This window comes from Camellia sinensis, chromosome 3 (genome assembly GCF_055761805.1).
Source record: "Camellia sinensis isolate YWXY chromosome 3, ASM5576180v1, whole genome shotgun sequence".
Lineage (NCBI taxonomy): Eukaryota > Viridiplantae > Streptophyta > Magnoliopsida > Ericales > Theaceae > Camellia > Camellia sinensis.
In genome coordinates this window covers 179,701,756-179,727,300 of record NC_138963.1, presented here as the reverse complement: position 1 = coordinate 179,727,300, position 25,545 = coordinate 179,701,756, and the positions used below count along the sequence as shown (strand labels likewise).

General features: G+C 35.2%; 3 protein-coding genes and 1 long non-coding RNA gene across 4 annotated transcripts; 2 read left to right on the top strand and 2 right to left on the bottom strand.

Moving 5' to 3' along the window:
* The first annotated feature begins 441 nt into the window (after positions 1-441).
* Positions 442-13,544, top strand: LOC145822952 (uncharacterized). Its single transcript, XM_082921575.1, has 3 exons — positions 442-804; positions 5,607-5,685; positions 12,161-13,544. Exon 3 carries the CDS (start codon positions 12,246-12,248, stop codon positions 13,287-13,289), a length of 1,044 nt encoding a protein of 347 aa, XP_082777701.1. The 5' UTR covers positions 442-804; positions 5,607-5,685; positions 12,161-12,245; the 3' UTR covers positions 13,290-13,544.
* On the top strand, positions 5,706-9,704 carry LOC114280970 (protein FAR1-RELATED SEQUENCE 5-like). Its single transcript, XM_028223387.2, has 2 exons — positions 5,706-8,859; positions 8,947-9,704. Exons 1-2 carry the CDS (start codon positions 6,698-6,700, stop codon positions 9,101-9,103), a joined length of 2,319 nt encoding a protein of 772 aa, XP_028079188.2. The 5' UTR covers positions 5,706-6,697; the 3' UTR covers positions 9,104-9,704.
* A 1,056-nt stretch (positions 13,545-14,600) lies between the features above and the next one.
* LOC145821205 (uncharacterized) lies at positions 14,601-15,511 on the bottom strand. Its single transcript, XR_014363235.1, has 3 exons — positions 14,962-15,511; positions 14,803-14,869; positions 14,601-14,706 (listed from the first exon to the last, which is right to left on the bottom strand). It is a non-coding gene; the product is annotated as an uncharacterized LOC145821205 (long non-coding RNA).
* A 1,517-nt stretch (positions 15,512-17,028) lies between these two features.
* On the bottom strand, positions 17,029-18,503 carry LOC145821204 (serine/threonine-protein phosphatase 7 long form homolog). Its single transcript, XM_082917741.1, has 3 exons — positions 18,270-18,503; positions 17,493-18,098; positions 17,029-17,389 (listed from the first exon to the last, which is right to left on the bottom strand). The coding sequence occupies exons 1-3, from the start codon at positions 18,402-18,404 to the stop codon at positions 17,186-17,188; spliced, it is 945 nt and encodes a 314-aa protein (XP_082773867.1). The 5' UTR covers positions 18,405-18,503; the 3' UTR covers positions 17,029-17,185.
* Positions 18,504-25,545: the final 7,042 nt, after the last annotated feature.

Genomic DNA, 25,545 nt, shown 5'->3' with positions numbered 1-25,545 from the left:
CTCTACCACCTAGTGTAATGACTATAATTGAAGGTTATTTTGGTCTTTTAATCCTTTAATTCTGACACTTTAATCTTCTCACTCTGTGTCCATGCCTTTCCACGGGATTCAATAGAGTACCAATTATACTCGTCTTTTAAGTTTATGGATGTAGATTATTAGTGGGAAAAATATATAGATTTTCATAATTGTTATTGTACAAATTTTTTTATTAGAAATATGGATGACAAATAAAATTTATATAATATGCTAAAAAAAATATATAGTAAAATCATGTGACAATAATTATAAATTAATTTAATTTTTTATAATTAATTTTTATACACCTAAACATAAAAAGATAAGATGACTACAATATATCATCAAAATATTTTGTTTAAAATTTTCATTCCCATGTAGCATGCTAACTCTTTATATATATATATATATATGGGAGCTGTTAAGATGTGCACCTCAATAAGATGTGCACATCATATACACATATATTTTAAGCCATTAGATTTTCACAAATAAATCTCAGCCAATGAAGAATTTGATTTGGAATATTGGCAACCCCTTCAACCGGTTACTTTTTTTTTCAAATTGTTTCAGTTTTTTCCCCAAACCCCTCTGTTTTGGAGACAGCACGCAGACCCTCCGTCTTCGCCCTCGAAGACCATCACTCGAAGGCCATCCCTGCGAAGACGACCCACCATCGACTTCGCCTGAAGGGAGACAGCACGCAGACCCTCCCTCTTCGCCCTCGAAGACCATCACTCGAAGGCCATCCCTGCGAAGACGACCCACCATCGACTTCGCCTGAAGGTATGTCTCTCTCTCTCTCTCTCTCTCTGTAATTTTTTTCTCTCCCCCTTTCTCCATGTCCATTGTATGAAACCCTAGACCGCCGCAATCCCTTTCTTTGAAACTGTGAGTCCACGTTTGTGAACTCACTGGGTTTGTTTATAAAAATAGGAAAATATTAGGTTTAGGTTTTTTATGTTTGTTTGCTTTGATAGTTGTTTTGATTCCCTTCTTCGAAATCCCCTTTTGTTAACCCCCATTTCCTGTATCGATTGTTGCTGACACAACCTTATCAGTATTTTGGAGAGGTTAGCTAAAAGGTTAAATATATTGTTATTTGATTTTCTATAACTTTTTATTTATTTATTATGTATTATGAATCGTTTGTCATAATACATTATTTTTGAAAAATTTGATTTTATGTCAATCAGGCTTGACTTTGAACTTTGCATTTAGGGCCTAGGAGGTATTTGTGCTTAAGTGTGCCTCACACTTTTACTAACATTGATTTGAACTCGTAGTAGATTCACTAGTAGCCTTGCTCCTCAAATTAATTATGTCTTGTTACTCATGCAACAAATCATAAAAAGTTGGTGAACTCTATCAATTTCCCTTGCATCATTGTCTCCAATCAAAATAGAACTCCAATACACTAATTTTTTTACCTTGAATCAAGTACAACAACATTTCTTGTAATATCATGTATATTGGCCGATATTTTTTTGACCACCATTTTTTATGCCATTGATTTAACTGGCTCAATAGAACAAGAGAGCCATTGAGACAATTCCATCCTAATCTCATATATATTTGGAAAACAAACATTGGTTATGGGTTTTTTATGTTTGTTTGCTTTGATAGTTGTTTTGATTCCCTTCTTCGAAATCCCCTTTTGTTAACCCCCATTTCCTGTATCGATTCTTGCTTCCCATTCTTCAAAGTGCCCCTTTCACGTTTGTATATATAGTAGAAGGATTGCGAAGCTCATATCGTGAGAAGGATTAGCTATGGTTTTTGCTGCAAAGAGAGAACCTGAAGAACATAGACAACATGACCACAATATGAAGAGAGATTGAACACAAAATACTTAAAACCTTTGAGCCAAGAAAGGTGAAGTGTTGTAAGAGTTATCCAATTTTGGGTATTTATAAGATTTATGAGAATGTTGTATTGGTTCAAGGAATCTTCATAGTCAGATTACTTGGTATGACAACTATGAATGATTATGTGAAAATCATTTATGCACTTGGATTTACTTTTTGATATCCTTAAAAGCTAGGAATGTTCGTGGAAAAGTCTACTTTTAGAGAGATTTTGTATATTTCATGACAAGAATAACATGCGCGACAATGAAATTTTTGAAAATTTAAGCCTTAAATAGAAGCCCACAACACAAATTAGGCTAAGGACATAGTAGCAGTCCTTGAATTCAAAAAACTATGGATGTATTCAAAGTTGTTGTCTTCTCATTTATTTATTTATTTACTTTCCTTTTGTATGTAACTTAGCCTCTTTTTCTTTTTCTTTTTTAATTGTTTTCTAGTGGTAATCTGCTTTGCAAGTTGTCAAAAAGGTAGACCTACTTGGATTTTTCAGAGGAATGACACATTGACTTCTTGAGAATTTAGTTTAACCATAAAATGAACATACATGAACCTTTTATCTCAAGTTGGTGATAAGTATCTTATTCAAAAGTAGTACTATAACTGTTTCTAGAAACATAATTTAACACTTCAAATACTTTCTACCCACAATTGTGCCCTCCATTTAACATCGCATGTTTGTGTTTGCTTTTTGATTATTTGTATCGATTGTCAATGTAAAGAGTGTTTTTTTAGTTGTTTGCACATATTATATGCATAGTAGAGCCAAAGGCGACATTAATTTTCATGATGATGATCACATCATAATGAAAATTTTATGTTAGCTATGAAATTTGGATTTATCAAGGAAAGGGAAATATTGAAACAAATAAATATTTTTGACTTTATTTTCGTCTTTTCCTTTTCTTTTCCTTTGTTGGCCTCCACATATAATCAATGATCCGAACATAATCTTAAAGTTTTCGTATTTGTATTTGCATATCCTGCATTAAACTGTTTTAGGAAGTAAACTTGTTTTTGCCTGAGAAGATGGTTATACTTGTATATTTTTTTTACATCTTCTTGAATATACAAGTTATGAAATTCTTAAGTTCTATTTACAATAAAGTACCCAAAACAGTGTGTCAAATCTGTTACAGAAAAAAAAAACACCAGATTAAGAAGGGCCTGCCATTATTTTATTTTATAGTAGGTAGAAGGGCCTACTGCTAATATACATATAATTTACAAATATGTGTTTTGTGTCTAGATGCATCACCATATTTGTTGCAAATTAGTTTTCTTTCTTCATGTGTTAGTTCAGCATTGGTTCACTGTTAAGTTATTAAGATTAGGACTCTAAACCAACCGAGTTGACCTAATAGTTGACTTGAGAACCTAACGAATTTTAAATTGTATTTAATTTAATAAGTTGGTCACAACCCATTGTGATATTCAGTTATAACCCAATGTGGTGTTCATCACGATTCATTATAGTGACTTTCTTTTTAATAAAAATGGTATTTGGAGGATTTTGACCATTGTGATATTTATTTTTTCATGCACATTCACAATTATTGACCAGTACCACATGTTGTTAATTCTTTGAAGGATCTCATCATGCTTCATCCTTAGACAACATAACTCCTCCTGCAAGAGTTTTGCTGAGGTTCTTGATTTGGCATTTGAAAAACAAGACAAAAGAGAATTAGGAGATGAAGAAAATAATAATGCTGCACTATGAGAAGGAAACTCATAAGTTTGCCATAATTCACAAGGAAATTCACTGTGCTCCCTTAAAATTTTAATTCATATAAAATTTTGTCTCATTTTTCATCTCTTTTACACTAAATATAAAATTTAGCATTGATAATCGATATGTCTATACAGTATCTATCAGCTCCGATTGCTTTCGCCTTAATAAAAAGGATGTCAAAATATGAATTGAATCGGTTTAGGTTTTTGATGTTTGTTTGCTTTGGTAGTTGTTTTGATTTCATATATATATACATATATACACTTCAAATTTGGCTTAAGTGTGTGAAATCTGATTTGTGGGTGATTGAATTTTGTACTCATGTAACTGATATGAGACTGTAATTTTTTATTTGTTTATTGAAATCTGTTATGTTTGTAACAATTACTCTTGTGCTGGCTTGTTTTTCCTATTAGAAAGAAAATTACAGTGGTTTGGGATGTATTACCTTTAGCAATTGTTTGGGAATTGTGGAAAGTGAGAAACGAATGGATTTTTTGATGTTATTGTGACTTAGTTGAATATCCATTTAGTTATTTTTGTTTTTTTTTTCATCAAAAGCGTTAAAAAATTATCTGAAATTATTTCATTAAATCTCATGAAGGGAGAGTTATTTCTTTTAGCAAATTGAGAACCAATACAGTAAATCAAAATTTCATGGGAAAAAAAAAAAGAAGAAGCATTGGAGATGGGCCTGATCAAATTTGATGAAAAGGGGAATTTTGGATAAGAGGAAGGTGTTTAAAAAGATTTTACTGAAAGGATTTGAGTAGTTCATATAAAATCAAGTTTTTTTTACTCAAATTTGAAATCAAATTAGTTGAAAGAATTGGTGAAAGGTTGGAGATGCTCTAAAATGGTTTATGAGTTACCTTGGAGGCGATGAAATGCCAAAATTTGATAGGACTAAGGCCTACATTAGAAAATCTACAAGGTATTAACAATATAATAAAAGTTATGAAATGATGAGATTTTTAACAGTGTATGAGGACACCAATGTCTTACAACTATTTTTGGGATTCTATGTTTGAGGAGCAAATTATTTGTGCAAAGTTCATAGAAATTTAATTTAGCTACCAAGTTGTTATGATTTGAACTTGTAATTGACCGTGCAAAAGTAAAAATAGGGATATCTATAACTAGTGGTGTGATTTGTAGAACGTGTGTATCTTAATGTGTTGAAATAAAGTAGCAAGACGGATAGTTAAAAAGTAAGTTTGTGATGATCGGTATAGGTTGCTTGCATTAGGCTAGGTAGACAAGCATGCATTGTAGGCATAAGATCAGTCTAAGTGTGATGCTTGTCTTTTATACGAGCCTTGCTTCTTGGGCTCGAGCCTTTGTTTTTTTAAGCTGCAAGGTTTTCTTGTAAGCTGCATTCCTTGATCTTCGAAGTGAGTCTTAATCCATAAGCCTCAACAGCCTTTTAAATTGATTGTGACATTGTTTGAAAATAGGAAAATATGTATTAACAGTGAACATGGAGGTAATGCATCTTTTGATGATATGGCTAGCAAGGTAGGCAATAGAAAGCGCGCTTGCCTAGTAACATCATAATCATATGAGCATTTTTTTTATGGGATCATCCACTTCTTTGTTCCACCATTTAGTGTTGTAAAAAAATGGCATGAATTAAAAATTGTCTAATTTCGTCTATTTTCGTTTCTATTCACAATTCCTATTCAAATTCAATATTCAAGCATAACCTATCAGTACTTATTGTTTAATTGACTCGCATTACATGGTGTACTAAACTATTAAATTTTGTCATTTTTCCCTTGTTTTTCCTTTTTGCCCATAAATGCAAGATTCAAATACAATCTAAAGGTATTTTTGTTTAATTGACTCACATGGCATGGGGTTCTAAAATCTGTTAAATATTTTTCGTATATAGATTCTTTCTTTTCTCGCCATAATCATTACTTTCCTTAACTATTGTCTTCTTTACTAACTCAATTTCGATGTTTTGTTTTTGTTTGTCATAGGTCCTCAATTACTCCATCTTAACGTCAAAATAAACCTATACCTCCGACATCCCTTCCTTCGTAGCGGTTGGATTAGCAGGTATGCTTTTTAATTTATTTGGTTTTAATTAATAGCAGGGCACTGGCGGGTGTGCTATTTTATTTATTTGCTTTTAATGAATAGCAGGGCACTGGCGGGTGTGCTATTTTATTTATTTGCTTTTAATGAATAGCAGGGCACTGGCGGGTGTGCTATTTTATTTATTTGTTTCATTTTAATTGATATTAGGGTACTTGATTCTGTGTTTTTGAAATTTTTTGCTTTGAATTGGTAGCAGGGCACTGGCTGGTGTGCTTATTTATTTGTTTGTTTTAATGAATAGCAGGGCACTGGCAGGTGTGCTATTATATTTATTTGTTTCATTCTAATTGATTGTAGGGTACTTGATTCTGTGTTTTTGAATTTATAGCAGGGCACTGGCTGGTGTGCTTATTTACTTCTTTGATTTTAATGAATAGCAGGGCACTGGCGGGTGTGCTACTTTAGTTATTTGTTTCATTTTAATTAATAGTAGGGTAATTGCTTTTGTGTTTTTTAATTTATTTGTTTTGAATTGATAGCAGTGCACTGGCTGGTGTGCTTATTTATTTATTTGATTTTAACGAATAGCAGGGCACGGGCGGGTGTGCTATTTTATTTATTTGTTTGATTTTAATTTATAACAGAACACTGGCAGGTGTGTTTGTAATTAATTAATTTTATTTTAATTTATAGTAGGGTACTTACAGGTGCTTTTTTATTATTGGCATATAATTGATAGCATAGCACGGACTGGTGTGCTTATTTGTTCATTTTCTATAAAGAAGTAATAATTGGTAGCACAATATTGGCGGGTGTGGTTTTTTTGGTTTTTTGTTTGGTTTTAGTTGTTAGTAGGGTGCTTGCAGACATGTTTGAATTTTTTTTTAAATTGATTGCAAGGCACTGGCAGGTGTGCTATTATATTTATTTGTCCTGGAGATGTAAATTATAGCAGCGCAATGGCATGTGTGTTTTTTAGTTGACTTGTTTCGTTTTAATTGCTAATAGGGTACTTAGAAGTGTATATACAATGGATGAACCTGAAAGTAGTAGGCCTGAAGAGGTCAATACTGAAATTGATGATCAATTTGCTCTAGATGGCAAGGATGATGTTGTTGATGTGAAAGAAGGGTTAGCTTCCCAAACCTATGATAGTTTACGAATGCTTACTAAGGAAGATGTGTTGCAAATGAAATTCAATTCAGAGGATGATGCTTATACTTTCTACAATGCATACGCTAAGGTCATCGGTTTTAGCGTACGAAGAAGTAGAAAAAGAATTACTGGAGACAACAAATTTGTAGAGAGTAGGAAATGGGTTTGTTCAAGGGAAGGTGTAAGAGAAAAGAAATACTTGCAACGTGTGGAACGGGTAAGAACTCCTAGGGCAGAAACTAGACTTTTTTGTAATGCCACATTTCGTGTGCGTTATGACAAGACAGCTAGGAAATATGTTGTGACCCACTTTGTAGGGGAACACAACCATCCGTTGGCAGCACCACACTGCGTCCCTTTTCTTTGGTCGCATAGGTTTGTAACAAGTGCAGACCAAGCTCAAGCAAAGGCCATGCGCAATGTGGGTATGAAAACGAGTCAGATCATGGATTTTATGGTCCATCAGTCAGGGGGTTATGAGAAGGTGGGCTTCATTCATAGAGATTTGCACAATCAATTCCAAGCTGAGCGCAAAGTACAACTCGCAGAAGGGGATGCAGAGGGTGCGTTAGGATACTTGTCAGCTAAATTAGATGCAGATCCATTATTTTTTTTCAAATACAACGTCGATAAGGACAACCGGTTGGACAAGATTTTCTGGGCAGATTGTAGGTCTCGAATGGATTATGCTGCATTTGGTGATGTATTGGTATTTGATACAACTTATCGTACAAATGCATATAAGAAGCCATTTGTAATTCTAGCTGGCGTGAGTAACCATTTCATGACAACTATATTCGGATGTGCTTTGTTGCCTGATGAGACAATGGAGACATACACGTGGGTGCTGGAAATGTTAATGGAGGCCATGGATGGTAAAAGACCCATCTCCGTTGTAACAGATGGTGATAGGGCAATGCGTCAGGCAATCAAAAGAGTTATTCCAAACTGCAGACATCGTTTATGTTCTTGGCATCTGGAGAAAAATGCCTCAACAAATGTCCACATACCAGAATTTACAACTGATTTTGCACAGTTGATGTTGAAGAAATGTAAAATTGAAGAGTTTGACAATGCCTGGGCTGCTATGGTGAAACAGTACAAGTTGGAGAACAATAACTGGGTGTCGGATATTCATCTGAAGCGTGATAATTGGGCTGAGGCATATCTCCGTGGTCACATGTTTGCTGGAATGAGGAGCACTCAACGTGTCGAGGGTATAAATGCATATTTCAATATATTCCTAAACCAAAAGGTTAGGCTGTATGAATTTGTAGCGCAGTATGATAGGGCTCTTGCTAGAATGCGTGTTAATGAGGCAGAAACAGAATCTAAAACAGAGAATAGTTTCCCGGTTTTGACTACGCCATTGAGGAGTTTGGAGAAACATGCAGCTGAACTCTTTACTCGGAAGATTTTCTCATTGTTTCAACATGAAATCAGGAAAGAGGGTAAATTGTTTGTGATGGAAAGAGTTCAGCTTGAGGATCATCGCACCTACCGTTTTGGTGAGTACAAGTCACCAACATGCACGTGGACGGTTGAGTATTTTCCAGCTAATATCACAATGAAATGTTGTTGCTTGAAGTTTGAGTCGTTTGGCATCCCTTGCTGCCACATGATTGCTGTTATGAAATCTGAACAATTAATGTGTATTCCACCGAGTTGTGTCTTGCAGAGATGGACAAGACGTGGTAGGTCAAAGTGTCAACAACCAAGTCTTACCCAAATTTGTAGCACCCTAACACAGACAGCTCGGTTTGGTATACTCAGCTCCTGTTTTAGTGAAATGTCATATTATGCCTCACACGCGGACAAAGATTTTGAAGAGGCAAGGGAAATAGCTTTCCAGCTGACATCGCAGATGAAAAAACGTTGGGCAATGAGAAAAGAATGTAACGCCGAGGCTGGGGACAAAAATATTGCACCCAAACTATATGGCGTTGGTGATCCGAATGTAGTGAAGACCAAAGGGAACCCCGGAGGGACATCTTCTATGGGTAAACCTCCAAAACCAAGGCGGTGTGGGTATTGTAGGTATGGTACTTTCATTGTATGACCTTTTAATATCCTGTTACATGCATATGATTATTAAAATCGTTTATGCATTATTTGCTACTGTAGGAGCATCGGACACACGAAGCGGACGTGTAAAAAATTGGCTTCAAGTAGCCACAGAGAGGGTAGCAACTCAGACAGTGAACCATTCATGAACACAGAGTTGGATCCCCACACGGATGATATCGATGAATTGCCAATTTATCCAAATGATCCACTGTAGTTGACTTTCATGATGAGGCTTACAGTGATCGAAACATTGTTTTTACAAGGAGACATTAGTGGCTAGTAGTTATGTTTTGTTAATGTCTTAGTTGTTTTAATCTTAGGCATTCTTAATAAATTTCGTAGTTTGGAGAATAATTTTGAAAATAAAGGTGAAAACATTCAAAATTTGTTTGATTGCTGATAAAATAGGGAGTTGCTCATGCCATTACTTTACAAACAATCACTGTTAATAATACCGAACTGTCTCTATTTCTCTTTTGTAGATTTTTTTAATTGTCTGTTTGCTTGGTAAGCAATGGTGGACATTGCTGTTAGGTGACACATAACTATGCTTATAGTGGAATGGTATGGTATCGATGTATAGGTATAATAAGAGATGATGGAGATGTGCATTGTCAAAATATAAACAACTTCATCACCCAACAAAAAATTTAGTAACATGAACCCAACTTGTCATTCAAACAATAGCGTACCATTAAACCAACTTTGCAAATGTACTTCCTTAAAACTAAAAGCATCTAAGAAAATTTTGGACTTGAGGCTGTTGATGCAGTCAAATTAGGACTTGAGCTTATTTGGCTATTTGCTCACACAAGAGATCCGAATCATGGAATAATCTTCATTTTAAAATTTTATTTATATTTTATTTAATTTCATTATTTAAATTTAATATATATATTATTTAATTTCATTGTTTGATTATTATTATTTTTAAAAACAAATTTATTTAAAATTTTAATTAAAAAAATAATGTATATTTCTATTGATATTTTATTTATTTAATTTCTTAAAAATAAATTTATTTAATTGTGTAAAAAATAAAATAAAATAAATTTTTATTTAATCTAATTAAAAATAATTAAAATATTAAAGATATATTTAATATTGCTATTACTTAGTAAATAATTAAAAAAAAATAAAATAGTGTTTTATTTATTTATTCTATCCATTCCATCTAACCAAACGTTAAATTTACTAAAAAAAATTATTTTCAAATATGTAATCTCATAAAAAAATAAATGCAAGATATATATTCAACGCAACCAAATAATCTGGAGATTCACTCAAGTCCTATGATTCTAATACCTGTATCTCTTGCTGCCATTGGTGGCACTACCTCAGTCTGCCATCCTCCCACCGGTGTCGCCCTACTCCGACGCCGTCATCGTCCCACTGACGATCATTCGAGTAGAAGGTGCAGCAAATCCCGATCAGAGCTATATGAGGGTCTCTCTCTCTCTCTCCCCCCTCTCTATTTATGAAAAGCTCATACTTTCTACTTGTCTTGGCAATGCCAAGAGATGATGAGAGACTTCCTAGTTTATGCTTGAAAATTTCAACTTTTCTAGAGTAGACTTGATCAATCTGTCTATATCTCAAATGTAAACTGAGAATATATTATATTTAAACTTTCTGAGAACAATAACTCTTGCCTATTCACTTTCTGAGAAAATATCTCTTGCCTATTCCATAAGTCTGATATAGACCTATAAAATGGTTACCCACATCAACCAATTGTACGCAACACATGGCGTGAGACTTGTCTGGTTACCAGTACTTCTAGTGCTCATTCTATGTGCAGCTACTTATGTGGCACTTCTAAATTTCTCTGTGACATTATATCACAAAATTCTCGGATTTTCATGTAGTCGTCTTTTCATGTTTTTGGTGTTTCATGCTATATGCGTCGTTATTGTCAAAAGTTACAGCCCATCATCTACTGATGTACTTGATCCATTCTTGCCTGTCCTCCACTTTCGTTATGGAGTAGAGGAAGAGCACACCGAATACACAGACAGTACCTATGAGGAGCAGAGCAGCCAACACGGCAGCAAGTACAACGACAATTACAATGATGACGATGACAAAAATATATAAGCCATTTATCATGGTTCGGATGGTTACGATGAAGAAAATGATGACAATGGTAGCGATGGTGTTGTTGGTTAGGATGATGATAAAGACGAATTTAACAATGATTTGGAGAGCAGAATTGAGGGATTCATCGACAAGGTCATAAAAGGATGGAAGGAAGAATTGTTAAGAGAGAATCTTCACAACGGTTATGGGATTAACAGATTTGGAATGAAATACTGTACATTAATGTTCTATAGTATAGCAAGTTTCACTTTTGTGTTTTGTAACTGGTTTTCTATACCTATTTCATTTCTTCTTTTCAAATCTAAACTTCACCTTTTTTGGTTGGGAATTTAGGGTCTACAATTGTTATCTTTTTCATTTTCCTAGATGTGTTCACTTTTAGGGACGATTAAACGTGCACCATTGCTTTGCACCACACAAAAGAACTGTTGTAATTTTTTGTTTTCTAATAAATATATAATAGTTTCTTGTGTTACTTGACCCATCTTAAAGAGTAAATTTTCTGTAAATAAAACGCTCGCCAAACCAGAAACAATCTTTTCAGTTGTTGATAATGTTCCAGCTGAAGTTTCTATTTTTCCCCAAATATGGACGAAAAATGTCCTAACAGTACAGTTAAAGTGACTATATAAGGCATGTGAACACTCCTAAAGTGACTCAGTTCCTTCTGCTGCTTCTGAGGTATGTGAACACAAAATGGCATTATATTTGTTTTTTATATAGGTGTCTTCTAAGAAGTTTCTATATAAGGGTGCAATTGAGGTTAGTAGTTGAACACACAAACTTAGAAGCTCTTAATTGTATTGGAACACTATTGGATTAAATTTAAATTTGATTGTACTATTGTATGGTATCAATCCACTCCTAGCCGTTAGTGCAATTTGAATGAGATGAACTCTCTTTCAATTTCTGACTGTGCTTTTGAATGAGATGAACTCTCTTTCAATTTCTGACTGTGCTTTTATTACGCATTAATAAAAAGAACTTAATTTCAGAAATAGGAGCCAGCTGGTATTGTTGTTCTGCCAATTTTTTTTTCCCCTGAAGCATGTGCTCTTTCTTGTTAGTTCTTATAGCAAGTTCCCATGTTAGATTTTTTGTTTTACTTTCTTATATCTTGTAGTTAGTTTTTGCACAATAACTATTGCTTATCTACTATTTTTTGTGTTAGGCTTCTACTCGGGAATCTGTGGAAGTTGTCCGTGATTATTGGGTAATATTCCTTGATTCAGAGCAGCAACTAATCAAACTTGAAGATGCCACGGAAAAAGACAACAAAAAAACCGAGTAAAGGAAAAGCGGAAGCTCCTCACGTTGACCTTGGTATTTTTGCTAAACGGGCTATTACGGTAGAGCGGGCTGTCAAGTTGAAGGAGTTAACTCATACTGATATTCCAGCAATTGTGGGCCACCTGCATATCCAAAACCTAATCGAACGGGAAGGGAAGGCTAATGTCAACCTGGTACGGGAATTCTTTGGTAGCATACAAAAGCCAACTGATACAGAGAACTTGATTCTGAAAACAAAACTGAGGGGGAAAGATGTGGTGTTTTCTGCGGATTGCATATCAAAATTCTTAGACATTCAGCGACCAACACATGATGACAAAACACAATATCCATACCTTCCTGGTGTTGACCTTCCTAATGAAGCCCAAATTGTTGATGATTTGTACATTGAAGGAGTCATACCACAAGACAAGTATCATGTAAAGTTCCTGAAGCCTGACGTTGCCGTTCTTCATCTTATCTTGTGGTACAATCTTGACCCAAGGGGGGTGAAATCCACTTTTGACCATGAACGAGCACTCATGTTGTATGCTGTCCATAATTTCAGCCCTCTAGATGTTCCGAAGATAATTTGGCAAGTTGTGGATTCTGTCGCAAAAGCTAACAATCCACATGCAGCATTACCATTCGGCCTCCTTGTGACTGATATGCTACTTGGGCTTTGTGTACCGACTCGACCAGATGATGAATGGAAGGGGCAGATGAGCCACATAGGTCGTGGAACGTATGGGAAAACACAAGGGCAAAGTCGAAAGCACCGTGAAAGACAAGATCCTACTTCATTGGAGAGCATATCAACTCGTTTGTACGAGGCTGTGTCCATGTTGAACCGGATGGAGTTGCAGCACAAGAAAGACATGAGGAAGGTCAAGTTAGAGCTAAAAAAAATGCGGAAAGCCTTTTGTGGTGAAGATTTTGAGAATTCAACTAGTTCTAATGATAGTGAGCAGGAATCTAATGGGTCCAACCATGATGACAGCCAACAAATGGACACAGACAATGATGGTTGAACAAAGTTTGCAAGGCCAATGATTTAGCTGACACTGTTACTTTTTTTTGCAAACAGTGTTACTTTTTGTCCCATACTTTTGCGAACAGTGTTACTTTTTGTCCCATACTTTTGCGAACAGTGTTACTTTTTGTCCCATGTATTTTGAAAAAAAAATTGAAACAATGTTAGGATTCATGGATGGCTTATGTGATGGACAACATTTGGATGGTTTATGTCAACAATATTATTTAGTATGATGCTTCGACATTTTTGATAGACATGTCCAATTATAAATTTTTTTTTTTGGTTCAAATCCAACGATGTATGTATAGCTTGCTGAAATTTATGGATACCAATTGACTACACAGTTGATACATCGATTCCAAAACTTAGTATGATATTTATGCACGGAATGTGATTAACAACTATAATTCCTTAGATTTCTTAGACGTTCTTTCTTTCTAAGTCGTTGAAGGGTACATTAGGTGTTGCTTACTAGCAAGAAAATGCAGGTCCTCTGTTGCTTTTTTGTAGCAAATACTGTCATTGTTCTTGGTGTTTTTAAAATTTGCAAAGAACTACCTTTGCGCGCCTTCTAAGTGGGGAGATGAAATGAATTATCACTTTCTCTGTATTAACAATATATTTTTTATTTAATTTTTTTTTGTATTGTTCATTTTATGTGTTTTCTTAAACGTAAAATTTAGAAAATTTATTAGTTATTTTGTTACTCTGCCAAGGACTAGTCCTATTACACTCTTGTCATTTGAAATGTGTACATGATAGTATTCACTAATGGCACAATTTTAGTTGGACATGAACTGATTAAGCAACAAAAATTATTTTGTACTATATATGTAGCAATGCATGGACTCGTTCTCCAGTTTTTAAAACAGTTTCCCCACTAACATTTGGTACATGTGTGTAATTTTTGATGGATTGTAAATGTAACAACCAAGATTAATGTGGTACAGTTAAATATCACAAATAGTGTCATCACCCCAATCTTGAGCAACAATATAAATTCCATACAAATTGAAACCCAAAAAATAATATGTTTTTTCAATCGTCCACAAAATACTACCAAACTGGGTTACTTTAGTCATCCATGTTTCTTCAACCATCTAATATGTTCATAATTGTGAATAAGCATAGTGGCAAAAGTACGGTAAGGCGAATCAATCTTTTTCAAACAGCCATGTTTACAATCAAACTTTTTTTTTCGTTGTAACCTTCCGGAGCCTAGAGTACCTGTTACAAAAGAAATTGCATTCAGTAAGTAATCAGCTGAGTTTATGAAGGGCATAAGTTGTTCATGGTTTGGGGACGCACCTCTCTTTGTATTGTTCAAGCCTATTCATAACCTCAATGTAAATACGGTTGGACGAATCGTTCACTAGGTCAACTAGTAGCCTAAACCTTTCCAGTTTATCAAACTAAGGAAACAAAACAAAAAAATTTCCATCAACAATACCATCATATGACATTGTAATTGCAATAGTGTAATTATGTGGTTAACATTGAACAGTCACCTTGTGTACGCCGGTCGGCATAACAACACCTTGCATGTACTTCATGACAAACATACCACAGTCGTAGCTTCATGACAACATACATATGAATGTCAAACTTGTGTGTAATGTTAATAAGAAAGCCAAAAATGAATAGCGAATGAAAAAATTTTAGAATACCTATCGGTTTTATGTTGGAGACAAGCGTCTTTCAACCTCTCTAATTCGAACTCCTTCACATTTGCAACATAAAGGTCTCCAAAATATTGTTGCAATAACAAATGCATTGTTTGAACCTATGCATGAATGTTGTAAGATAGATGCAGCTGATTGTTTTTTTTCTTTAAAAAAATAAAATAAAATAAACGACTTACCAATTTCCTTGCCATTAATTCACGACGTTTGTCATTTGTGAGGCTGGGACTCGAGTCAAATATATAAGCCATGCGATGTGCCATATCTATGTTGACACAAAACCAATGTTCTTCATGGTCGTTCACCGGAATATATATCTGAGTGACAATAATAAAAAAAGGGTCATGCAACGTTGCCCAACCAGTTTAGAAAATTTATAAAAAAAAAATAGTGACGACGTTGATACCCTAAAAAACTTAATAAATAATAAAAATATTAGTAAAATGGAGGGGATATTTAAAATAATCCTGTAAAATGGAAGAATGCTTGACACATTACTTCTTGACAGGCATGAAGCTTCCCAGTGTATCGAGACTCCCCAAAAAATTCGTCACATAGCTTTGCATGGTCCGCCCCATTGATAATATGTTGCTACAATTGATAATGCACAAGTATACATCAATAAGTATACATGAATAACCAAACATAAACATGACACACTAGACTACTCACCGATACATATGTGGGAAAGTACCACGTCCTATGACACTTATCGGGGAAGAGCCTCCTTTGTGCGTTTGTCAATTGTGCTACAACTAAATTAATAATCTGAAATACATGCATCAAATAATAATTTGAAACCTATATCCTTAAAAATGACTTCACATAGCAATATTGATGCATGAAATGAACACTTACGGAACCACAAATCCATGTTTTTGGTTGTAATGAGCACAAATCGAATCGGGTGGCAAATTCAACCGGCGTGTAAAACAACTCCATGACCACAATATCCTCACTGCATCATGTACAATTGAAGAGTTTCACTTATTGGTGATAGAGAGGAACATACAAACGCAATAAAATTACCTGCTTTCCAAATCCTTATCGAAACAATAAGCCTTAACAATTTGCTCCTCAGCAGATAAAGGACATGGCCTCACAATTTGTGTAGTCGATGACTTGTGAATTTAACCGAACACATAAACAATAAATTGTCATACTTCTTGCAGTGCAATAAAATAAGGGGATTGGAGATCAAGAACAATAATGAAATTAGTAATAACCTCAATGGCAGTAGCAGATGCTTCAAAATTGAGGCCAAGTAGTTTTCCAAGTAAGTTCAAACTCTAAAACAAATTACAACGAACAATAAATAATAAATAATGAAAAATCCTAAAATATATTTATAGGAATAGCAACATTGTATAACACATATATTATGTACATGACTTACTTGATCAAACTTATCCTCCTTTGTATCGAGAGATGAATCTGATTCATCTAAATGAAGCTTTGTCTTGGTTGGTACTTTCTGAGTGGCTTTCCTTTTCTTACCAGCAATGGCTGTAAAAGGTGAATGTATGTCCACCCGCGCATCCGAATGTTGAGTGCAAGGTCCGCCATATGGACCAATGGATGAACTAGATTCATCAATAAGTTGGAGTTTTGGGATTTTCTTTCTTCGATTGTTGTTCAATCTTACCTTGATTTTGTTCTTCGCTTGTTTGGTTTGCTCATGAAGATGGGCATCCAATTGCAAGTTGGATGGTGTGAGCGGGATTCTATTTTCCTCCATGTTCTCTAATGCTACCACAACATTAGGTTTTGGCGGGAGTGTATTGTTCTCATGTTCAACTGTAGGTACAACCGTAGATTCAACCACAACATTAGGTTTTGGCACGAGTATAGGGCTGACATGTTCCACTATAGGTACAACTGTAGATTCTACCACAACTCCAGGTGCAACTATGCCAGGTTCACATTTACAATGGCTGTGCCCCGCTTCCTGTTGTTTTGACATTTGCAGTGGCTCACATTTTTCCATGACCTTTGGAATGGAAGAATTAGTTATTCCACTTTTAACAATAACAACTAGTTCTTCCAAAACACTTTTCATGTCACAAACAGTCGTCTCAATTTTTGAAATCCGAATATCATTCATATTTTTCATTTCCTCACTTTGTACAAATGGTTGCATTGGCTCGTCAACAACAAAATTAACATCAACCTATTTATAGACACATCGTAAACAATTTAGTTTTCCATTTCAACATGAAAAATAACAAACAAAAACCAAACATAAAAGAAGGGCTACGCTAAGGATGACCTCCTCATTCTGGTAACCTCCTGATTTTTGGAATAGTTTCAGTGTCGCCTTTATTTCTGCATCACCCCAATAAGCCAAGGAGGGGATCGAACGAGCACGACCAGCATCACAACCACTAGGAGCAACACGATCAAAGTAAAACAACTGCATCAAAAAAATGTATTAATTTAACATGTACTATGTAATGAAAAAGGCATTGAAGTCAAGTATTTCTAACAAAACAATTTGTAATTGGTTAGGAGCATACCATTATAAGAAATAAGCATCCATTTGGTTGTGAGTGACTTTTCGAATTGTACTTGCATAAACCACGAACAAAGAATTGAAGAGTGAACTTTGACCAATTATAATCCTTCATGCCATCCACATTCTGAATGAGGTGAATGAATGATTGTTTAACAACATCCTTTGTGGTTGGGCATAAGAAGGCACCTAACATGTATAGGGCAAATATCCTCATAAATTCCTCTCCAGCTCCCTCTGTTTTGGTCAAATACTCTCTCAAAGCATTCAGTTTGATAGGTCCTTGGACAACTCCAAGTTCTTTAAATAGCTTGGGAAATGCTTGTGAGGAATTTTTTAGTTCTATTGTTTTGCCTTCGGCAGGAATGCCCAATAACTTGTGAACGTCTAGTTCAGTAAGGAGGAGTCGGCGCCCATGAACATTCAACGAACAAGTTTTCGGATCAAATTTCTGAACCAACCATTCGCAGAGGTCATGATCAAGCTTGGTACATCTGAGATTCAAGAGCCCTCCTAACCCACTACTAGTAACTGCTTCACGTTGTTCCATGCTCAATCTTCTTATTATTTTAACAATTGATCTCAAGGCAATTCGTGTTTGGAAATGCCACTGACAAAGAATATAGTGGGTATTAGAATAATTTAAGAAAGACACTTTAAATAACTTCATAATAGTGTGTGAATCAATTTCTGTGAGAAATATGAAAATACAAACATGTTATTACAATGTGTGAAATATGTCATAATAAAACAATAAATTGTTGTTCTCTTTGTATTTCACCTTTCTTGGTTTTGTGGGAAGGGGACCTTCGCACTTGGCTTGCTTATCAACAGTCCACATGTCCATCTCTTTGTACTCCTTGTCTTGCTTCTGCCGGGTTCTCCATTCATGTCCTATGTCCTTCTTCATATACATTGCCTCAAAAGTAAATATAAGTGATGCAAGTAGAACATAAAAGACAAAGATAATATAAAATATGTAAACAGTATGTGGTAGGTAGGCAATGTGCAAACCGTGTCGGTAACTGTTATTTGTGCTTCTTGCATGCTTTTGTTTTCATCTTTGCTACAGGTTCAACCAAATGTATAATAAGGGCTAATATTTAAACCGAACATAAAACATGTATTTAAAATCATACATTGAATAGTGTGAAGAAATAATACTTGTAGAAGAAGAAAGCTGGTGTAAATCGTTTGTGTATGCAAGGTTTGTTGCTTCCTTCGCTCATTGTGTATTGTTATATATTATCTACATAAGCAAAGGTGAAATAATCATATGAGACAAAATCAAGTTAGTAAATGCAAGAAAAGTATACACACCAAAAGACAAATAATAATAAACACAACCCCTTCCTTTTTTGAGAGATATATACTATGAATACAAGAAAAGCAATGTACTGATTAGTTGTATTTAGTTGACGCAATAATACAAGCACACACTAGTTGTAGCTGATGACTTGATGGGGACTGTTACTACCGTCTCATGTTTTCTCTAATTTCATGTATTGAAGAACATCTAGTCCTTAAAATGTAGCAGACTGATGACTTAATAACAGTAAATCCAAGCACAAGCACACTGAGAGTTAAAATGTTGCACGTCATGTTCTGTGGCACCAAATGCCAAAATTCTATATTCTATTTTCTATTTCATCTCAAAAAGGGAAAGAGAAGGATGAGGAGGAAAGAGAGAGAAAAGAATAGGATTTTAAATTCCATTCTCCAAGTACAACATTTTGGAATGCATCTTCAAAGTGATCTTTCCCATCCCTCTCCATTTTTTAAGGGAAAATTAGTGAAAATCCCATGGCATTAACTTGTTCCCATGACTTCTTTGTTAATCTGTAAAGTCCCATTTTACAAATCGTTTGGAAGCTTAAATAGGTCCCATTTTATAAATTTCTGGAAGTTAGAATCACTTTATTTGTTTGTTAGGTATAACAAATTCATCATGGTACAATTGGACACCCAGAAAAAATAACAAAAAAAAAAAAATTTGTTAAAGATTGGACTATTTACATCATCACATGGCGACCAACGAGGGACGCAGTGGATACCCTTTTTGCCTTGCTGACTTCGGTGAGTTGATTATGGTGAGAGTGGCATTTTGGATCAATGCTCATTTTAAGGGGTGTTCTTATTCAGTCCAGGATCTGCAACTTGCAGCAAATCAGGTCAAATAATGTTTAAAGTACAGGTGGTGTTGCTGCTGGTTCAAGTTGCTGTGGCTAGATGCTGCTGTTGCTTCTCTGTTTTGGGCCATTTTGCTGCTGCTAGTTGATACCAATTATATGTAGCTTAGGGGATTGTTGTGGGTACCTTAGGGGACTGCTACGGCTGAGTTGTTTTGAGTCTCGGATGGGTATATTTAGCTTATTTAGGTCCTCTGTTGCGCTCATTTTTTAACTCCAAATCATTCTCTTCCAAGGATTGTACAAATTAATGACTATCATAAATAAAATTTTAAAAATAACTATTCCAGTGACAATGAGGTCTCAATTTCTGGTTTTGTTGTGCTATAAACTAGTCTCTCCCTTTGTACTTTTTTTTTGGTTTTTGTGGTTTCACTATTTCTTGAGTTGAGAGTTTGTAGTTATACTATGATAGATTTGACAATATGGGGTAACACTATAATCAATGAATATCCTAGCAGAAATTAGGCTTAGTTTGATTCCTCTGTTTTCCCCTGTTTTTTTACTGCACAATCTGAAATTCCTTTCACTTTTCAATGACAAAGAAATTTAAAACTCTAACCTACCTATTATGGAGAAAAGTAAGAAAGGGATAGTAGAAGATTTTGAAGTTCAGAATTTTCTTATTCGAATGGGTATTGTATATGCAATATGAACAAAAACATGAGTATTTCATCATATATAACTCATCAAAAACAACTAAGTCTCCAAAAAACACAGCAAACCCTGGACTTAAACAATATCAACAATAAAAAAAAAGAACATACCGTAGGTCTCCACAGCATGAAGGTGTTGGCTAATAGTTGTGGTGGCAGCAGCAACAACTCTATTGTGGGATCAAACAGTGGCTGATACAGACAATATCAGACTGGCGGGTTGAGGGAAATTGAGACCAGCAACGTGAGAGAGAAGAATGATATGCCAAAACCCCAAAACATATGTTTCTGTGGGAGCTTTTGGGTGGCCAAATTAAGCATGTTTTGATTTTGTAGGAAGTTTCAATTTGTTTTTTTTGGAAACACGCACAGACTGTGTGGACTTTTAAGAAGTCTTCTATTATTTTTTTGGAAACAAAATATAACTATTTTAATGGAGGTGGAGTGCCTACAGTCCACAATCTGGACTGGACCGTATTGTTTGGACTTTTTGAGGCCCAATTCATCCCGTTTTGATAATCAGAAATAAATAATTTAGGTGTATTTTAATTTTTTAAAAAAAATTAGGTCCCTAAAATGATCATAATCTTTTCAAATTATCGCAAATGTCATTACAAAAAGTGATGATTTAATTTTAAATACACCAAGTTTATACATTTTTTTAGTGACCACCACGGATTGCTCTATGTTTTTGTGTTAATGAAATACACAAAATTAATGGTTTGGATTCAAATTTAGAAACCGTGATGGGCCTCACGGGCCCAAACAGTACCCTCAGATCCAAATTATGGGGGGTTGAGGTAATCAACCTTTTTAAATTTGGTGAGGTCAAATAATTATGCAAATTTATTAATATTTTTTTATTTTCTATTTTCCACGGACTATTTTTTTTACAATTTCTTTTTTTATTGAAATTTCACTTTTACAAAATATCATTTTTCTCTCAAACTATAACTCAAATAAAATATTACTCCACCATCAATTACAGTCTATAATAAAATAAAGGGAAAATTGGTCTACGGTCCCTCGCCCACTTTTCGTAATGGAAGAGATCCACGATATTATTTTTTGATGTCTAAGGTCCCTCCCATCTATCACAGAGAAATTCAGCCCCCTTCATTTTCTCTACTCTCACTCATCACCACGATCAAATACGCACACACACAGAGTTCACTGTTCGTGATTGGAAACGCAATCATCATCACTCTGTTTCTGAAATACAGATCGATCATGGAGAGCTGAGATGATCATCGGAACCCGGCCTGCCTTTCCTTCTTCAATGGCGCACTCTAGCAACCACCCCTGCGACGAAGACGGCATTTGCATGATCTGCAAGAAGAAGTCGGCGGAGGACGAGACCATCACCGAGAGAGTGAGGGAGCTTGTGTGTTGCTGTGTGTGTATCTCTTTTTTTTTTTTTTTTTTTACACCAACAACCAGCAGCACAATCTTGAACCCCGAAAGATGTGAAGAAGAGAGAAGATGCGCACTCTAATGCTGCTTCGTTTTCTTCTTGCTTGGCTCACTCTCGTTTCATCTAGCTCTAGCTCTGGTAATTAAATTCTCAGCTTTCTGCATTGTTTGGTTGTTAGAGTCAAAGGTATATATTATGGAAGGCAACATCTCTGGGTTCAACTCTCTGGGTTGATCCAGAGAATTTCTCTGGTTTCAAGCATGGATCTTTTGGCATGTTTAACATTAAAGAAATTTTCCTTAGGTTCCACACATCCAGTAACATTAACGAAATCTTTTGGCAGAATTGAAGAATTTGTAATTCATAATCATATAACCAGGATGCTGCTAGAAAATTCAGTCCAACCCAGACAAATTCTGGGAATTTCCCAGAGAAATTCTTTGCCCAGAGAAATTTTCCGGAGAAATCCTTCAGAGAATTTCTCTGTCAATTTCCCAGAGAAATTCTGGGTTCAAACCAGAGAGAATTGAAATTTCTCTGAGTACCAAAGAAATCCAGAGAAAATCCAGTCTGAGGAAACTAGAGAATGAATCTGAATCCAGTGTGAGCTATGAAACTTATGTATAGTTGGTATAGATCTTTGATAATTGCAAGCTCATCACTGCCTGGTAAGCCCATACAACTTTGTTGTCTTCAATTTTTAGTCTTAGTCCATACAACCTCCTCTTCTTCTTCTTGCTCAATTCTCTATCTCTTATACAAATCCACAGAAGTATATAGAAAGCAGCTAGCACACCAATAGAGATACCTTTGACCCCAATCTATGTGCTTGCAGTGCTATACTGGGTATATAACTTACAAATTGATCCAACCAAAATTAGCTAACATGGAGATTACCAAATATACTAAAATGCTTAGAAAGTCAACCCCGATCTTCCTCTTGGTAGAAAATATACATTCTATAATGACGTCTTTAATTTTACATTGTTTACAAAATAACAGAGAATACCTTACCGAAGCAGTTATTGGCAATAGAGAGATTTTCTCTGCTTAAAGATAATAGATCAATCATCGGGGGATAACCCTCAAGCAGACAAGAATCAACTTAAGAGTATAGTTGGCTTATTAAATAGAACTACAAATAGTAGGTTAGTCTCTCTACTTCACTATAAAAGTGGATTTGACCTTAATGTTTGAGGGAGATGCTGATTTTAGTGACTCACATTGGCAGCAAATTGTGTAGAGAAAATTTGTGTAGTTTTGTGTGGTTTTATCAAAGAAGATTATGCTAGAGAAAATTTGTGTGGCTTTGTGTGACTCTATTCAGAGAAAATTGTGTTAGAGAAAATTTGTGTGACTTTGTGTGGCTCTATCCAAAGAAAATTGTGTAGAGAAAATTTGTGTGGTCTTATGTGGCTCTATCTAGAGAAAATTGTATAGAGAAAATTTGTGGTTTTGATCAAACCAGACAAAATTGATCAAAAGACAAAAAAAAAAAAAAAAAAAAAAAAAAAACAGATATGAAGCTATGTAGAGAAATTTGTGTGGCTCTATCCAGTAACTTCACCAAAAGTCACCAACCAAAAGTCTTTATGTATAAAAGTCCAAAGACCAAACAATTGCAGATATAGACTTTTGGCAGAATTAACATTAACGAAATCTTTTGGCAGAATTGAAGAATTTGTAATTCATAATCATATAACCAGGATGCTGCTAGTAGAGGATCAAACCCACGGCAGATAAATTTGAATTTTCTCTGGAGTCCATGAAAGGCTAAGGAAATTTCTCTGGCAGTGTCCATGAAAGGCTAAGGAGGTCAGAGAAATTCAAAATTTCTCTGGACCAATTTTCTCTGACTTGAATTTTCTCTGACTTGAATTTTCTCTGGACCAATTTTCTCTGGATTGTTGTTGAGGGACCTTAGACATCATGCAAATATTTGATGTTCTTTATACTATAAAATCATAATATCAGGGACCTTAAAAAAAATACCCGTAAAATAAAAGTTGCTCATGTGGCACCCAAAATATCAATTAGTTCTCTGAATAAAATGAAGTTTGGAGGTCTAATTGATATTTTATAGATAGTTTGGACAGTAAAATGAAATTTCAAATGTTATTTCCATGTCAGTAACTTTCATTGGATTACAAACATAACCTAACAGCGGGGGTAAAATTAATCCAAAATTAAATAAACTAAGTGTACAATTAATTTTACTAAAATAATACAGGTTAACTTAATTTTCAGCGATAGTATGAGAGGCGAAATGATATTTTTTTTTTTACCTTTATTGAAATTATTAAATCTTCATATTAAATTATGTTAGCATATTTTGTAATAATAAATATTAATTATTATGATATTAATTACATCAACAATTTCTTCACAGATTAAGGCATGGTTTACATTTTGTAAAATGGTAAATTACACCGTCACCTTGCTTACCTATGAATACTTTCTCACTTTGGACTTCAAGCTATTATATTCTTTTCACTTTGGTCCAAATTGTAAGAGATGTTATACTTTTGTGACGGAAAATGCGGCATGGGTAAAGTTGACCTACATTTGTTTTTGAAATGACCAAACTATTATATTCTTTTCAGTTTGGTCCAAATTGTAACACATGTTATACTTTGGTGACGGAAAATGCGGGATGGGTCAAGTTGACCTTCATTTGTACGAAGACCTCCGCTGTAGACCACCTGAACATGCAATCCTCCATCGTACAACACTTCCATTTACCGTTTGCCATGACCTATCTATTTTGAAGTGGGAGAACAAAGTTTTCCAAGTTCTAAGAATGCTTAAGAACATTACCGTGGTCATATCAATAATTAAGATTACTCTATCATAGTCCAAGAGTAATGACTACTTAGAATTCATTGATACCATGAGAATAAGAACCAATGACTTTCTTCTATTGAAATTGAAAATTTGATGATTGGTTAATAAAGTTTATGAATGTTTCGAGTTTGAATTGTTCTTGTGACAATTGACCCGGGATCCTTGACGGGAATGCGAATATTGTATGTGTGTTTTGTCAAAGTGAGGTTAAAACAGTGGAACATATTCTTCTTTCTTGCCCTTTTGTTTGGAGGCCTTGGTCTATCATTGTAAAATGGTGGGGTCTTCAGTGGGTTATTCCTGGTTCCGTCAATGGAGTGCTACAGTGGTGGTCTGGGTGTAGAATGAAAACGTTGGAAAAGAAAATTTGGACAGTTATTCCTCTACCCATTCTCTGGTCCATCTGGACACACAGAAATGAGAGTGTGTTCCAGGGCATCCAACCGAATTCGGACGAGTTGTGTGATATTGTGAAGGTGAGAGTAGCAATGTGGATAAAGTCTTCTGAAATGGCTGTGGTGTTCTCTGTTACTGATCTTGTGTATAATATGCAACAAATGCAGTACTGCATCAGGAATGGAGGCTGAATCTGCTACTATCTGTGCTCTGCTGTTAGACTGCAATGTTGTGCTACTGCTGGTCTGGTTTAGCTACTGCTGGTCTGGTTGTGCTACTGCAATGGTGATCTGTGTCAAGTACTGGCTGCAAGTGGGCTGTGTAAGATAGAATCTGGCTGCAACCACTGGGCTGGGCTGGTGGTTTGCTAAGGTGAGCTTGCTGGTAGGCTACAAGTCAAGTCCTGTGTGTCATCTGATCCAATCTGCTGTGGTTCTGCCTGTGGGGTGTTTTGTGTGTTTGAATCTGTTGGTCTGATGGTGGATGGCTGGTGATCTGCTGGGTAGATGATCTGTTACAATGCGAAGGTAGAATCTGGCTGCAAGTTCTGGGCTGGGA

Excerpts from the sequence above, each read along its gene's own strand:
- LOC114280970 (XM_028223387.2), top strand. The coding sequence starts at position 6,698 with ATGGATGAACCTGAAAGTAGTAGGCCTGAAGAGGTCAATACTGAAATT. Across the intron at positions 8,860-8,946 it reads AGGCGGTGTGGGTATTGTAG|GAGCATCGGACACACGAAGC; the intron begins GTATGGTACTTT and ends TTGCTACTGTAG.
- LOC145822952 (XM_082921575.1), top strand. The coding sequence starts at position 12,246 with ATGCCACGGAAAAAGACAACAAAAAAACCGAGTAAAGGAAAAGCGGAA.
- LOC145821204 (XM_082917741.1), bottom strand. The coding sequence starts at position 18,404 with ATGTATATGAAGAAGGACATAGGACATGAATGGAGAACCCGGCAGAAG. Across the intron at positions 18,099-18,269 it reads TTCCCACAAAACCAAGAAAG|TGGCATTTCCAAACACGAAT; the intron begins GTGAAATACAAA and ends ATTCTTTGTCAG. Across the intron at positions 17,390-17,492 it reads GATGCTTATTTCTTATAATG|TTGTTTTACTTTGATCGTGT; the intron begins GTATGCTCCTAA and ends TTTTTGATGCAG.